Below are 15,779 nucleotides of genomic sequence, written 5' to 3' on the forward strand. Positions count from 1 at the left end.
TAATCTGTTTTTGTGTGTTTGTGTGTAAAAGGGAGATTAGGAAAGGCCTCCTGCAGAAAGAATATTTGCACTGAATCTTCATCAGTCAGCAGAAAGTCATCCATCAAGCAGGTTAGAGGAGGGAGAGCAATGCAAGCAAAGGTAGCAGCACATGGAGAAGGAAAGAAATGAGAAAAATAGGGGCAGGGAGAGAAGTACACTTCAGATAATCTCACAAGGATAGACTATGGTATTGTAGCAGCTCTGAGTGGGAGAATGAGTATTGAGCTTAATAACAAAAAATTATAGCTAGTATTTATTGAGCACTCACTACGGGTTTGGCACCAGGCCAAGTGATTTGGGTATATTAGGATTATGATAAATTATTGAATTGGTATTGAGAATAACTTTCTCCAGGATGAACAGGAAACTCAGTTTTACTGAGTGCCTACTGTACAGCCCTACAGTATTTCATTCACTCTATTCACACCCCAGAAAAGTGTGGTCATTGACATTTTAGGACTGAGAAACCTGAGAATGAAAGCCATTAAGTAATGGTAGATGTAAAATACTTAGAACAGTGCTTAGCATATAATAATAAGCCCTTCAATAGTGTTGAACTGTTGTTATCTGTATTAGGAATTGAGGCAATTTGTTAGGAACTCAAGTTATGTGTGAGAAATTAGGAATTGGGAAAAGAAGTTGAACAGAGTGGAGTGTGAAGTTCCCGGTGAAACACGTGATTGGTAAGTGAGCAGACATCCATCTAAAACTGGTGGGAATAATCTGTCCTACTGTGTGACTTTGAAGTATTACCTTCCTGTGCACAGAAATAGGCACTTGGAAAGCAGATAGTTGGCACTCATAAGGGTGTTATGATAAAGCAGAAAGCATGGGAATTTAGAGCATTAGCAAAATAAAATGTTGGAACCAAGGCCATTTGTGGTTCTGCTAGACTTAGGCAGCCTGTTCAGCCACCATTTTTCTTACCTGCAGTTCTGCATTCCTATACAAGCTCAGAACTGCCCAATCAGTTACAAGAGCCTAACCTTACAAGACGCCTTTCAAATCAATCAAGTGCAGAAAGCTGGATCACCCTGGGAAGGGTATGCATCACGAGGTATGACCTGGACTGTTGACTGATATATGACAAGGGACCACTGAAGCTGATCAGTGGAACGCCTTGTCGATAAGATTGGAACTATGGCCGGGGGTCTGGGATATGGTTTCGGTTACAACACTTGGTCCTCAAGCAGATAAGAATTATCTGTTCAGCAGACTCATGTCCCCCTGAAGGCCTAAATGACAAAAGCATATTATTTAGTTTCACCCATCTTTTTCTCCTACCCCACATAATTGATGCTGTATGATTATTCTATCAATAAAAAGGCCAGGATCTTGCTTGTTCAGCAGCATCCTGCATTGTGCAGCCTGCTCCATGACTCCCGTTTATCCATATGGTATTGCTGATGCAATAAGTGGCGCGAAGAAGGGAATTGGACATCCTCTCAAGCCTGGTCAAAGGCTTCACAGACCCAGTCTGTGACAAAGCACTAAGAAGGTGTTTTCAGTCGTGTCTTTCCTATTTTCTTTTTCTTCCAAATCAGCCTGGTAAAAGGCCCCACAGACTCAGAGTCTGCAACAAAGTGGTAAAAAACTGTTTTAGTTGTCTTCCCTTTTGTTGGGGGAAAGGATTTCCTGAACAAACTCCACAAATAGGTTTTATGGACCCCACCCCCACCCCAGACCAAAAAGATCCAAGACACCAAGGACTGCAAATCCCCTAATGTCATCACCACCGAAAGGATGATTGCTGGGAACTGAGGGTAGAGTTAAGCAGCCAGGTTTTGTATATAACTGGACATGTGGGCCTTGGTGTGAGGGGGGGAGGGTCTCTTGGTTTTTTTTGCCGGCTTTCAGTGTGCTATCGCTGGGGTTCCAGCTCAGTGGAATTGGTAGGACGCATTCACCAATTTATCTCTCTCTATCTTTTTAAATTTATTATGCATACAAGAACTGGGGTGTAGGCCAACCATGGGGGGGAGGAGTAAGAGGACTCACCAGAGTGGGGAGCAGAACAGGCAGATCTACTGAAATACACTGCTGTAGGGAGCAGCGGGAGAGACAGGAGAGGTCTTTTGCGCCGTGTGGGTCACTTCCCTGGCTGGGGATCAAACTCGTGCTGCAGTGGCTATGGATAGCTTCATAGTGCTGTGTCTTAGCCCCTTGCACCACCAGGGAGGCTCCTCCCTCTCTCTCTCCAAGTTATTCATTTCTTCATTTCCCCTTCTTTTGTAAATAAACCCTTTATTAACCAATTTGTGTGTTCCTGCAGTTGAATCTTATTATAAGTCCCTTTTAAGCACATGGGTGAAGACCCACAGTCCTCAGTCCACAGTCAGGCAACCCATAAAGAGCTCAGTTTTTGAAGGCGATCAAAACATATTGTCACAGGATTCCTTAAGAAGGAATCCTAAATTTAAATGTTTGGGAAAAACTAGGAAGATACTTACAGAGAGACTTAGTGGCAACACCTATCTCTCATTTTAAAGTATGGAATTTATGTAAATTGGCTATTCAGTCAATAAATGAGGACATTTTCATAAGTCCAAAATATCCATTCCAGATGAGCTGGCTCTCCTCCTCCACAAATAATATTAAAGAAGCAGCTTCACAGGACTCTCCTGAGTCTGACCCTGATCCCAACCCCTTTCCAGAGGTTCATGCTGGGGAATATTTCAGGCAAGTAGAGGGTGCTACTATACCATTTACTAAATCTTTTGATAAATTCCAGGAAATCCTGAAGACATTTCAATCTCTTACCACCAATCCCAATCTCTCGGGATCTCTTAAAAGTGGCGGGCGCAAGGTAACAAGGTGGCGGTTACAAGATCTCTTGAAAACCACTAGAAAGAGATTCCCCTGGTATCCTGGTGAAAGAAATTTGTATTTAAATAATTGGAAAAATGTAGGGCTATGGCTAAATTAATCAGCCAGCCAGTTAAGAGAATCTTACCTTTCCACTTGGAATTCTGTAAATCAGCACTAAGACGCCTCCAAGGGGATAAAAATATATTACAACCAAATGCTCTGGGGGCTCCTGCCCTTACCTCATCCTCCCCCCACCAACCCATACCACCACCACCATAGTATGGGAGCAGCCAAGATCCAAAAGCAGGACTACTGCCTCCAACAGATTTTGAGCCACTCATAGAAAAATGTTTTCGTGAAAGACAATGAGAGGGAAAAATGCTTCAAGCTTTTCCAGTTATTTGAGGAGGAGGAGGCCAGAGTCCCTGACACTAGAGTTTGCCATTTGCTGTTTTTAAAAAAACTAGAAAAGGTATTTTTCTAAGAATGATATTCAAAGTTCATTCACCAAACAAACAAACAAACAAAGTTTTTTTGCTGCAGCATAAGTTCAATCCCTGGCCAGGGAGCTACCCTCATGGCACAGCAGACATCTCCTGACTTGACAGCTGCTCCTCTTAGCAGTGTATTTCTGTCAATCTGCCTGTTCTGTTCCCCACTGTGTCTGATGAATCCTCCCACTACCCCTCACACCTCTGGCCTGTACCCCAGATTTTGTAGGCATAAATATTTAAAAAAATGTTAAAGTTATAGGAAATGGGTATAATATGACTATATGAGAGTGGAAGGTTCTTATCAAAACAGTACCAACCCACTGCAGCTGGCTGGTGGACTGCTGCCTCTGGTCTCAAGAAGCAGCTGCCTGGACCTTTGCTCCAGTGTTGAGATCATTGGCATGTTTCTACTGCCTTCCTTCTGTAGGGGATTGGACTCTCTTGTCCACCTTAAGATACTGATCTGATCTATACTATAGGTAGAAAATTCTATTTCCCTATGTTTCCTACAAAATGCTTATTGGTTGAGTGAAAACTTCTAAATTGCTTACTGGGCCTTTAAAAAGTTGAGTTCTTATTAAAACTAATTAATCTGGTAAAAATATGAAGTGGGAATACAACTTTCTAGAGCTAAATTCCAAACTTCAGATTTCTGATAAAAGTCTAGAAACAGGCAAACTATAAAAAAAGATGTTTATCTCTTCTCCTGTCCTCTGGGAAAAGTGTTTTCTGTCTTAAAAATGTGCCTGGGGGCCTCCCTGGTGGCAGAAGGGGTTAAGTCCCACCATTAGGAAGTTATCAGTAGCCACTGCATCAAGAGTTAGATACCCAGCCAGGGAGCTACCCACATGGTATAGCAGACCTCTCCTGTCTTGCCTGCTGCTTCCCTCAGCAGTGTATTTCAGTAGATCTGCCTGTTCTGCTCCCACTCTGTCTCTGGTGAATCCTCTCACCCCCACACTTCTGCATTTCTGGCCTATACTCTAGCTCTTGTATGCATAAGTAAATAAAATAAATCTTTTTAAAAAAAATCTTGGTCTCAGTGAGATAGAGTAGAAACAACTTAAAAGCCAAAGGATCATTTCTTAGAAATACAAGCTCAAAAATATTTTCTTATCTAAGAAAGTTAGAAGAAACTGCTTGATTTTAAAATTGCTGTGGTCTTGAGCCCTAGGTCTTTAGTAATAGTTAAAATTGGACACTTTTTCTATGTAAAGATTTTAGCTTCTATCTCATTAAAAACCTCCTTGATATAAAGGGATATTAAAAACTATTGGCTAAATGGATGTGTCAAACTTAAACTAAAACCTAAGCTAAAGCCAAAGAGTAATTCTTAAAGGTACAAATTAAAGATATGTATTACCTAGGAGTTACAAAAAAAATATATTTTAATCAAAGTTTCTCAGTGTCTTCACAAAAATAAAATAACTACTTTTTTTGTTGTTGGAAAAAATAAGGTAGTTTAAATTGAACGGCTAAAAGATTTGTACTTCGTTATATGATTCTATCTGGTAAACTCAATTTAAAAAGTAGGTTCAGGGCCTCCCCGGTGGCGCAGCGGTTGAGCGCTGGGTTGCGAAGCTGCCGGCGACCTCTGTGGCACCGGTTCGATCCCTGGCTGCTCCCCGGCCACCGGAGGAGGGTCCCACATGGCGCGCAGACCTCTCCTGCCGCCCGCTGCTCCCCTCAGCAGTGTACTTCGGTCCTTCTGCCTGCTCTGCTCCCCACTCTGGCTCTGGTGAATTCTCTCACCCTCCCGTGCTTCTGACTGTACCCAGTGCATGTGTAATAAACAAACAAACAAACAAATAAATAAACATGCCTCTATAAAAAAAAATTAAAAAAAAAAGTAGGTTCATTTGCTTTTATCTAAACCTTCCATATCTTGCTCAGTAGTTGGCATAATTATCACCAACAAAGGACCAATCTTATTTTCTATCTCTTTTTGCATCAAGCGTTAGTTTTGTAAACAGAAGTGGAATATGTTATTTTTTTTAATGCGTAATTTATTTTTAAACAATATTTGCTTCCCCCCATCCCCTCAGGTTGAGTCCCCATAGAATTTCCTTCCGCAAGGCACCATGCACCATGACCATAATCCCCTGTGCTCCTCCCTCCCTCTCTCTCACCCCTCTCCCCCCTCCTCCCCTGCAGTATGTCTCTGATTTATAATTGTCTGTTTTTGCTTTGTTGTGTTTTGTACTGTTATTATTATTTTTTACACTGATGTCTTATTTGGTTCCCCTATATTCCTGTTATAAGTGAAACCATCCAATATTTTTCTTTTTCCTTCTGGCTTATTTCACTGAGCATAATTCCTTCTAGCTCCATCCACGTTGTTGCTAATGGCATGAGTTTATCTTTTTTGATTGCTGAATAATATTCCATTGTGTATATATACCACATCTTCTTGATGCAGTCATCTATTTTTGGGCATTTGGGTTGTTTCCAGGTTTTACCTATTATAAACAGTGCTGCAAAAACATAGGTGTACAGGGGTTCTTTTGAATCGATGTTTTTGTGTCCTTTGGGTAGATCCCTAGAAAATAACTACTTCTTAATATTAGTATACATGGCCAAATTTTTAAATAAAAAGCAAGCTATCTCTCTGTGTGTCTTTGTCTTTTACCTCTGGAAGACTAACTATAAAAGGAACCTATATAAATTCTACTAGAAAAACCCAAACTGAATGGTTTGATTTGAAGCATGCATGCGTTAAGGTTATAATGTTGGGTATTAATACTTTTATGTTTAAATGTATTTTTTTTTAAGATTTATTTATTTTATATAAGCACTGGGGTACAGGCCAGAGTCGCGGGAGGGTGAGAGAATTCACCAGAGATGGAGCAGGGAGCAGAACAGGCAGGATCGAAATACACTGTTGAGGGGAGCAGTGGGCAAGACAGGAGAGGTCTGCCTTGCCATGTGGGAATCTCCCTGGCTGGCCGGAAATCCAACCTCGCTGCAGAGGTTACGGACAGCTTCATAGTGCTGAGCTCAACCCGCTGCACCATGGCCACTGGGGAGGCCCTCTATGTTTAAATGTATTTACTTAAAAAACTGTATGAGAAGAGAAGCTCATGATATTCAGCAAAAAAGGAATAAGTAGCGTAGTGTATGTAACAAAGATAAGTTTGCCTTTTAATGTTTATATCAAAACTTCTCTTGACAAACTTCCTTTCTAGGAAAACTAATCCCAAAAACAGATAAGTATCTTTTCCCCTTGTTAAAAAAAAAAAAAGTTACTTTTTTTTTCTTCTTTCCTTCTCTAACTAAGGAATTCAAGATGATATCTAAAGCCACATGGGTGACCTACTCAGCCATATTGAGTCTCTCATAATTATACAGGAAATGCATATGATATTAAGTTTTTCTGATTTTTTTGCTTTTTTCAAATCTTTCTAGTGTTTACCTAAAAAAGAAACTTGATATATGGGATTGTTATATTTACAACTCTACAATTAATTTAAAATTCCAGTCCTAAGAAAAAACTAACGCCACAATTGATACCTTCATCTTAGATTTGTTCTTTTTATCATTATTTAAATAATGGCTAAATCTCTTATAAAAATAAGGTTTTGCTAAGTTTAATAATAAAAATTTGTTGACTATTTAAAGTCATCTTATGTAAAATTACTGAACTTTCAGGTTTACTTTTTGCTCCTTATTTTAAGGAAACTAAAATTTAATGTCACCTCACCTAAAAGAAAATTAAAGCATGCATTTATTTGTAAGTTGTCTAGTTTAAAGGGATGACAGTATAATAGCTATTACAACACCTTATAATTTAAAGATTAAAAACTAGGATGTAATAACTCTAAACGCAAATAAAGTGAGGTGTGTGTTTAAAAAGGAAGGAATGTATTGGGAATGGATATTTTAAAGGTCCTGGAAATAATTTAAATAAAATGGTTATCTTTGAAATGTAATGGTATTAATAATAAGATGAAGAAAGCAAAAGAGTGTTAAGAATCTGAAAGAGGTATCTTAAGAGAAGAAATTTTACGTGCTCAAATGACTTTCTAGAAGAATATTTAACTTTAATATCAATAGTGTAACAATGTAAAACCAACCTTTAGTTCTTTTTTACATATAAAAAATTAAGGTGGGGCCTCCTTGGTGGCACAAGGGATTACGTCTCAGCACTACAAAACTATTAGCTGCCACTGCAGCACAATTTAGATGCCCAGCCAGGGGAGCTAACCCTCTTGGCGCAGCAGACCTCTCCTGTCTGGCCCGCTACTCCCTTCAGCAGTGTATTTCTGTCATTCCACCTGTTCTGCTCCCCACTAAGTCTCTGGTGAATCCTCTTACCCCCCACCCCCACTCCGGCACCTCTGGCCTACACTCCAGCTCTTGCATTCATAAATAAATAAAATAAATCTTAAAAAAAAATTAAGGTGTTCTAAAACTCCTTTCACTAGCTTCTGTAACAAATTAATCTAAACAGTCTTTTACCCTCAGGGTACCTAAAAAAAAAATCTTATCCTGTTAGCATTATTGAGCCTAGTCAAAGAAATAGACCTATTCTTTTTTTGTTTTTGTTTTTGTTTCAAACAGCTCACATATTTATTACAGAGCCAGGTACAGAGGTGTACCAAGAGAAAACATGTCCACAAAGCAGTGATGTTTTCAGTGACATGGTAGATGCTACTGATCTCAATACAGCATAAATATGCGCGCCATCTCCATGCGATTCCTTACAGACCCAGCTTGGTTCTTCTCCAGTGTCTCCTCTTGGAATTGTACCTGATTTTATTACCAGTTTTCATCCGAATCCACTGGGGAATGGGACGATTCTGTTTTTGTTTCTTGGCTAGGAATCGCTTGATCCTGAAAGTCTTGTGAGAAGACATGGCGAGGAAGAGGTAAGCGCACACAGCACGATGGCGGAGGGAAGGAGCAAGAGAAATAGACCTATTCTTAAAAGTCCTTGTCACTTTGAGTAATAAAGTATTTTGTAACAATTTGTAAGTTTGTTAATCCTATGACAACTTCCCTAATATAAAAAATTCTAAAATATTAAAGTTTTTATCTTAAAAGGATTCCCAAGACTCCCATCATAAAAACAGGGACCATTTGACTACCTGCCTCCTTCAGGGCCTACAAAAGACAATCATTAAGCCAGTCAATTACAAAAAACTGAGGAAAGTTACTCAGGAACAAGAAATTATTAAATCACAAATTTTAAAACAAAAAAGGGGAAATCAAGAGATTTTGTTCCCCATAGGAACAAATATACAACGCTATATTTACTTTTAACTTCTTAAATTGCAATTGCTCTGCCCTAATTGCTGTTGAGCAACATTTCATTCCTAATTCTTCTGGCCTCACAGCAGTAAAACAACATTTTATGCCAGCAGAACCAAGCCCTAGGCCCTTGGTCTTATATCGCCATTCATTGCAAGGAGCAACTTGGCTGGGTGGGACCTTAGAACCATTAACATGGGGGAGAGGCATGTTTCTGTTTTATCACCTACAGGACCATTTTGGATTCCAGCAAAAGCAATACACCCCTATCATGAGCTGGCATCAAAGAAGAGTAATTCTATTCCAGAGTTCCATCACTGGCAATTCAGCCGCCACCCAGAATGCCACCTATATGAGTCAAAAAGAGAAAAGAGGATCCCTACCCATCGACTGTCCAGTCCTCCGGAACATCAGATCAAGACTTGATGCCCTTGATGCTGCTGTATCCTAGACTGGTGAACATCAACAAGCCCTCTGGACACTACAAACTCTATTGTGGCTTGTTATGATACCATTCTATGTAGCTCCTATTCCTTTTAATACAACTGTCTCCTGGGAAGAGGCTCAAAGACAACTTCAAAGTGTGCTCCACAATAATCTTGGCTGCAATGTCATGGACTTTAGGGACAAACTATAGGAACAATTGGTACAATGACAACAAGAAACACAAAATGCCACATTGGCACATTTAAACAACATTGTCTGTTGGCTAAATCCAACAAAACTGGTTCTCAGGTCTCAATGTTAGGATTTGGATTTTATTTGGTATAGATTTATTATTTTTGTTAATTTTTTCTTGTAATTTAAAAGCCCCATGCTGCCTATTCCAGAGAACTCCTTGTGTGAAGCTATGCTGATCTCCCTGTAACTCTCCTAATACCAGCCGTTACCTGTCTTTTGCTAATAGCAACTTGGTAGTCTTATATTTCTCGATTTTATTACCCACCATACAAGACCATGCAAATGGATCCATGTAATGAATCTCCCAGTATTTCAAGTCCTAAGTTGGATTGACCCAGAACCACCCATCGGCACTAATGTTTCCCCCACTCTAGGTATACCAGAGATACCTGGTGATGTGACTATGCTTCTGGTCCATAGCCTACCTGCTGCCTGGACTATTCACTTTCTAAATTATTCACTTTGTTTTATGTGTAGTACAGACTATGCTATGTACCTATCTCCATATAGCATTCCTATTTCTTCTTTTTATTATTTTTTATTTTTTTAAAGATTTATTTATTTATTCAAGAGCTGGGGTATAGGTCAGAGGCATGGGAGGGTGAGAGGATTCACCAGAGACAGAGCGGGGGGCAGAACAGGCAGATGGACTGAAAGCACTGCTGAAAGGAGCAGCAGGCGAGACAGGAGAGGTCTACCGCAGCATGTGGTTATCTCCCTGGCCAGCCGTAAATTGAACCCACGCTGTAGAGGCTGCGGACAGCATCATAGAGCTGCACGCAACCCGTTGTGCCACTGGGGAGGCCTCCCCATTTCTTCTTAATGGGAATATCCCATTAATATTCCCCCTATTCTCATTTTTCCTCTTTTTAAATAAAATAAAAAAGGGGGACATGTGGGTCTACCAGACTTAAATGGCCTGCTTGGCCACCATTTTTCTTACCTGCAGTTCTGCATTCCTATACCAGCTCAGAGCTGCCAGGCTGATCCGTTATAAGAGCCCAACCTTACAAGATGCCTTTTAAATCAAACAAGAGCAGAAAGCTTGATCACCCAGGAAAGGGTATGCATCATGAGGTATGATTATACAGAAAAATCTAGACTTCCTGTGGTATATCAGCATTAAGCCACCCTTCCTCTGTCATTTTGGTATGCCTGTCTCACATCCACTGGGCTAAGCAAAAGCAAATGCTTTACAGGCAAACCAAAGCTGGGTTACTGAGAATTCTGTTATACCAATCTGAGAGGTTAACCCAGTTCTTAGTGTTAAGAATTTGTAATACTAAAACAAACAAACAAACAAACAAAAAAACCTAATTTTAGCTTTCTTAATGAAGAACTATGCATAATATAAAGCCATATCCTCTATTCATGTTGGAGATGGAAAATAAAATCATCTCAAATTTGTGAGGGATCAAGTAAAATGATTAAGCATTTTATAAATAGAAATTTCTTGAATATAACACAAATGTGGCAGCTTTACAAAAAATCCAGGAGAACTATGAGTTTAATCCTTTACTTAACCTGTCTGGGCCTCAGTTACCTAGGTATAAAATGTGTCACCAGTTGATAGCTGGTTTCAAAGGTCTTTTTACAGCGTTAAAAATTTGACATTTTAGGGCCTCCCCGGTGGCGCAGCGGTTGAGCGCTGGCTTGCGAAGCTGCCCGCGGCCTCTGCGGCGCCGGTTCGATCCCCGGCTGCTCCCCGGCCACCGGAGGAGGGTCCCACATGGCGCGCAGACCTCTCCTGCCGCCCGCTGCTCCCCTCAGCAGTGTACTTCGGTCCTTCTGCCTGTTCTGCTCCCCGCTCTGGCTCTGGTGAATTCTCTCACCCTCCCGCGCTTCTGACTGTACCCAGTGCATGTATAAACAAAACAAACAAACAAACAAATAAATAAATAAATAAAAACATGCCTCTATTAAAAAAAAAAAAAAAATTTGACATTTTATCAATCTTTCTATTTAAAAAAAAACAAACTAAATCCTTAGGTATAGATAAGTTACAGCTAATTTCAAAGTGATTTATTCCAGAAAGAAACATAAAAGATAAAATGTATATAAACATATGGAAAGAGAAGTTTTAAAAACTGTTAAGTATTTATTCCTTCAGACACTAAAATCTTTACTATTGACTCTATTTTTTTTTTTTTTTATAGAGACATGTTTTATTTATTTATTTATTTATTTGTTTGTTTGTTTTGTTTATACATGCACTGGGTACAGTCAGAAGTGCGGGAGGGTGAGAGAATTCACCAGAGCCAGAGCAGGGAGCAGAGCAGGCAGAAGGGCCAAAGTACACTGCTGAGGGGAGCAGCGGGCGGCAGGAGAGGTCTGCGCGCCATGTGGGACCCTCCTCCGGTGGCCGGGGAGCAGCCGGGGATCGAACCGGCGCTGCAGAGGCCGCAGGCAGCTTCGCAACCCAGCGCTCAACCGTTGCGCCACCTGGGAGGCCCTTTACTATTGACTCTAGATGACAAGTATTTTTTTTAAACACCCATACTTTCTAGAATGTGCAAAGTGAATAGATAGAATATAATTTAATATAAAAATAAAGGTCATCTTGTTTCCCCTATTATAATGTACAAGGTAAATATGATTACTAAAGCTAGGATGGAGGGTGGGGCAGCACTGAGTAAATAAGGTAATCCTTGGTACCTTCCATAAAGTTGATATCCTCATTTTTATCTTTTTCATCTCTTTTTCTCCTATTTTTTTTGTCCTGTTCATAGCACCCCTCACACAGGGCTTTAATTTAAAAATATAGTGGACTAATGTGATTCTTTCTAAAATTTTTTATCATATTATAAATAGCAAAAAGAAAAAAATGTGTTACTATTATTACTTCACTTCTACTCACCAGTACAGAGTAAAAATAAGGAAGATGGCTATAGAGACAACAGCCACCTCAAGTCAGAAAGAATAAGATTAAGATCTATATACCCAATCAATGAAGCAAGCAAAATCAATTTTTAAAAGCAATGCTATGAGATGCATGTAGTTTACACACAATATGTGTAATATACATATATTTCAAGTGAACAGTTTAGAAAATTTTGACTAATATCTGTCCATCCCAATTAAGATGCAGAATTTTTCTGTTGCCCCCAAAAGTAACCTAGTGCCTCTCTGCATTCAATTCCCTTCTGTTTATATCTTCCTGGTAACCACTGATCTACTTTTTGTCCTTGTAGATTGGTTCTGCTTCTTTTAAAATTTCATACTGATGGAGTTATGCATTAATGTGGCAGCTTCTTTTTTTTTTTCTCTCTCTAATAGTCTACTCCTTTATTGTTCAGTATTCTCGATGGCTTCTTTTGCTCACTGTGTTTTTGAAGTTTTTCAGGTTGTTTTATGTATCAGTAACTTCTTATCATTGAGTCGTATTCTATTATATGGATACACCACAATTTGCTGATCCATTCACCTATTGAAGGATGTCCAGTTTTCAGCTTTTTACTGTCATGAATAAAGCTGGTATAAACATTGTGTGGTATTATGTTAATTATGATTAACTACAATAAATTTCCAATTTCCCTAAGTAGTTATACCGTTATACACTCTTACTAGCATTAACAGTTCTAGTTATTCCATATGTTTACTGACATTTGCTATCTATACACCTTTAAAATGTTAGCCATGGTTGTGTAATGGCTCACTGGCATTTTACTCTGTATTTTCCTGACAAATTAATGATGTTTAACATTTGAGCAAAAATTTGATTATATGTATATATTTCCAATTACAATAAACTATAAGTCTTTAGGGAGTATCTTTATTATAGATTTGTTTCATCAGTCCCATACTAAATTTATTTAGAAGATTATAAAAATCTGACACCATATGCCACAAAGGTCAGCTTTGGAACTAAGATAGACTTCCACAAAATGACATTCTGGTACAGTAGTTACACTGAAACTCCCAGCTAAATCAAACTCCCAGCTGGGCAATGGTTTTGTGTTGCCAACTCTACCGCCACCATATGGTAATGTTCAAAGAAAAAGGAATCAGGAAAAGTCAGTTTCCATTTTCACTGCTTCTCCTGCACACATTTTTAAAACTATAGAATGCCTGCAAACCGAGTTGTTCTTCAGTTTTAATTACTTAAAAAAAGTGACATTACAAAATTCTCAAACAGCAAAGTACTTTAATTCCTCCAAATTCAGGGAAGATGGATTGTGAAATTCGTTTTTCCGTTTTGTCGCAAAGATCTTTGGTAAATCACCTTACATTTCTACAGATAACTATCTTGAGGTTAGTAACTATTTCCTAACTTAAATGGTAGACTGCCATAGGGGGAAAAAACGTAGGATACTTTTTGCTTTTTACTGAGCAATTTCAAGATAGCAGCTGGGTTATACAAAAATTTTCCTCTGAACACTCAAAAATGTTATCCTCAGCCCTTTTATTTCTGTCTCCTTCCCTCCTCGCCCAGATCATAAGCAGGCGGACTGGCCGCTGCGGAACCCCGGCGGTGACAGGGAGAATGCCAAAGGCTCTGTCCCGCCCTTCGCTTATCGATTTGCAGATTTGCAGATCTCCCCTCCTTCACCTGCACCCAGGGTCCTGCACCCGGCCTTTAGCCATTGGTTTGCAGATTCTTCTCCTGTTCCCTCTTCCTTGGGGCTCCCTGCTCTTTGCTAGGGAAAGTCGCCAGGAGCCCAGCGCCCGCGGCGCCCAGCAGCTCCCCGCCCGGGCCCCACCGGGCTGCAGCCGTCGAGGCCCCGGTCTGAGCAGCCGGCCCGACCCCCTTGACGGTCCACGCCATCCCCCCGACTTCGCGGTGGCCTCCGGACCCCGGGGCAGACGGGGACTCGGTGGAGGCCACGCACTAGAGCAGCCCCGGCCCCTTCCGCCCCGGGTGCGGGTCCTCTAGCCGCTCTCGCCCGGGACTACCGCCCGCCCGGTGCCCAGCGGCCGCCCGGCTGCTCACCGGCTTTAGCCCGCGCGGCGCCCTTCAGGAGGGGCGTGCTGTCTGAGCCCTCCTCGCCGTCGCTCAGGGTCGGGCCCCGAATCGGCGACGTCATGACGCCTCCGAGAAGCAGGTGTGCGGCCTAGAGGGCTGAAAGGAGAGCTCTAGCCGGACAACGGACACCCCGGGACCAAGCCGTTAGGGCCGAATTGGGGTGCCCACATCCCCAAGTCCCGGGTCTGGCACCGCCCTTTGACGACGTTGTGTCTCGGCGGCCCCGCCCGGAGGTGGCCGCGCCGACTCCGCCCCGGCGCCATCTTAAGTTCGGGCAGGCGGATGCGGTGGGCGGGGCGAGCGGAGTCCTAGACGCTGTGACCTGTTGGTGGGGGCGCGCGCGGGTTAGCCGGCGCCGGGTTCTCAGCTCGCCACGGAGCAGGTGTTCTTCAGGGTTGTGTTCTGGTTTTGCGCTCATTTGCAAAGCCCAAGGACCCCACCTTTCCCGGGCGGAACTGGAGTGCGAGGCTGGAGGCGGGAAGCGGGGACTTGAATTCCAGTTAATTAAGGGGAAGACTTTGATTGAACTTAGAAAGTGGATGATGTGTATGTGACCTTCAGTTATCAGTAGTAAGTTGCCATGAACATTAGCTACTCCTGTTACTATCTACCCGTGAGGACATATTGTCCCTTAAATAACTTTTGCGGAAGAATGGACACATTGTCGAGTCCTATAAAATTGCTGATTTTGTGGGTCAAAAATAAATCTGCGATGGACGTTTCATATGGTTCTGTTACAGGGCAGGGAGAGGGGCAGCCCAGACCCCCCAAACTTGCCAGCTCGCAATAGGTTCTGACATCCACTGCATCAACACAAAACATATGAGACTTTAATGGGAAGGAACTTTAATATAATTAGGAAACAATACAGGAAAGGCAAAGAATATAGTTTCTAAATCAAGCACCCACAGTTACCCGTCCCCTCATGGGTAAAAGTCCACCCAAGCAGGATTGGCCCAGAGCAAGGCCCCAAAGCCTGCCACGAGTCTCAAGCATCTTCCAGTGGAGACCCACAGAAAAGGATCAGAAACAACCCGACAAGTCTGAGAGGAAAAGAACAAAATGAAAATCAAGACAAAAAACTGTCATTGTCACCTCCCCACAGGTCTCTCACCCATATACATCTGTGTCACCCAGCCCACGACCAAGGGGCAAGCGCAGTTTTCTCACGTGTCTCTCAGCTCCATGTGCCTCCTCCAGGTCTCCTTCTGGCTCTCCATCCTGCTTCTTCCCTTGCTCAGTCTCCTCTGCAGCTTCTTCTCTCTCTCAGCTCCACCCTTCTTTTGGGTGGGGCAGGAAACCTGGAACCTTCCCCTTTCCTGGGGACCACCCTGTTACAGTTCCACCTAAAAATACTTTGATGTATGTGAGCTTTGTCTCCACAGATTTAACTCAACAGGTTCTTCGGGCATTTGCTGTCAGAGAGAGGAACTAGGAAGGTGAGCCATACTGCTTTGGGGCAGGAGCAGAGTTGCCAATTGGGACACAAGGGTTTGGTGAGGTCCTTGTTTGAACAAAAGGGAGGGTTACCCTTGCTGCCA

The 15,779-nt window shown here is 41.7% G+C and overlaps 2 protein-coding genes across 2 annotated transcripts in view; both read right to left on the reverse strand.

The window, feature by feature from the left end:
• SLC17A5 (solute carrier family 17 member 5) overlaps window positions 1-14,461 on the reverse strand; it is a 54,506-nt gene extending 40,045 nt beyond the window's left edge. The window contains exon 1 of the mRNA XM_037519972.2: window positions 14,206-14,461. Coding sequence (XP_037375869.1) covers window positions 14,206-14,299 — 94 coding nt within the window. The 5' untranslated portion in view covers window positions 14,300-14,461. The remainder of the gene's footprint in view (window positions 1-14,205) is intronic.
• Window positions 7,877-8,228, reverse strand: LOC119252623 (60S ribosomal protein L39). The gene has a single exon (XM_037519973.2). The coding sequence runs from the start codon at window positions 8,198-8,200 to the stop codon at window positions 8,045-8,047; it is 156 nt and encodes a 51-aa protein (XP_037375870.1). The 5' UTR covers window positions 8,201-8,228; the 3' UTR covers window positions 7,877-8,044.
• Window positions 14,462-15,779: the final 1,318 nt, after the last annotated feature.

The sequence above is a fragment of the Talpa occidentalis genome, unplaced genomic scaffold, assembly GCF_014898055.3.
Source record: "Talpa occidentalis isolate TD23 unplaced genomic scaffold, MPIMG_talOcc4v2.1 talOcc4.2, whole genome shotgun sequence".
Classification (NCBI taxonomy): Eukaryota; Metazoa; Chordata; class Mammalia; order Eulipotyphla; family Talpidae; genus Talpa; species Talpa occidentalis.

What these genes read in the sequence shown, in the direction of transcription:
- LOC119252623 (XM_037519973.2), bottom strand. Translation starts at nt 8,200, where the DNA reads ATGTCTTCTCACAAGACTTTCAGGATCAAGCGATTCCTAGCCAAGAAA.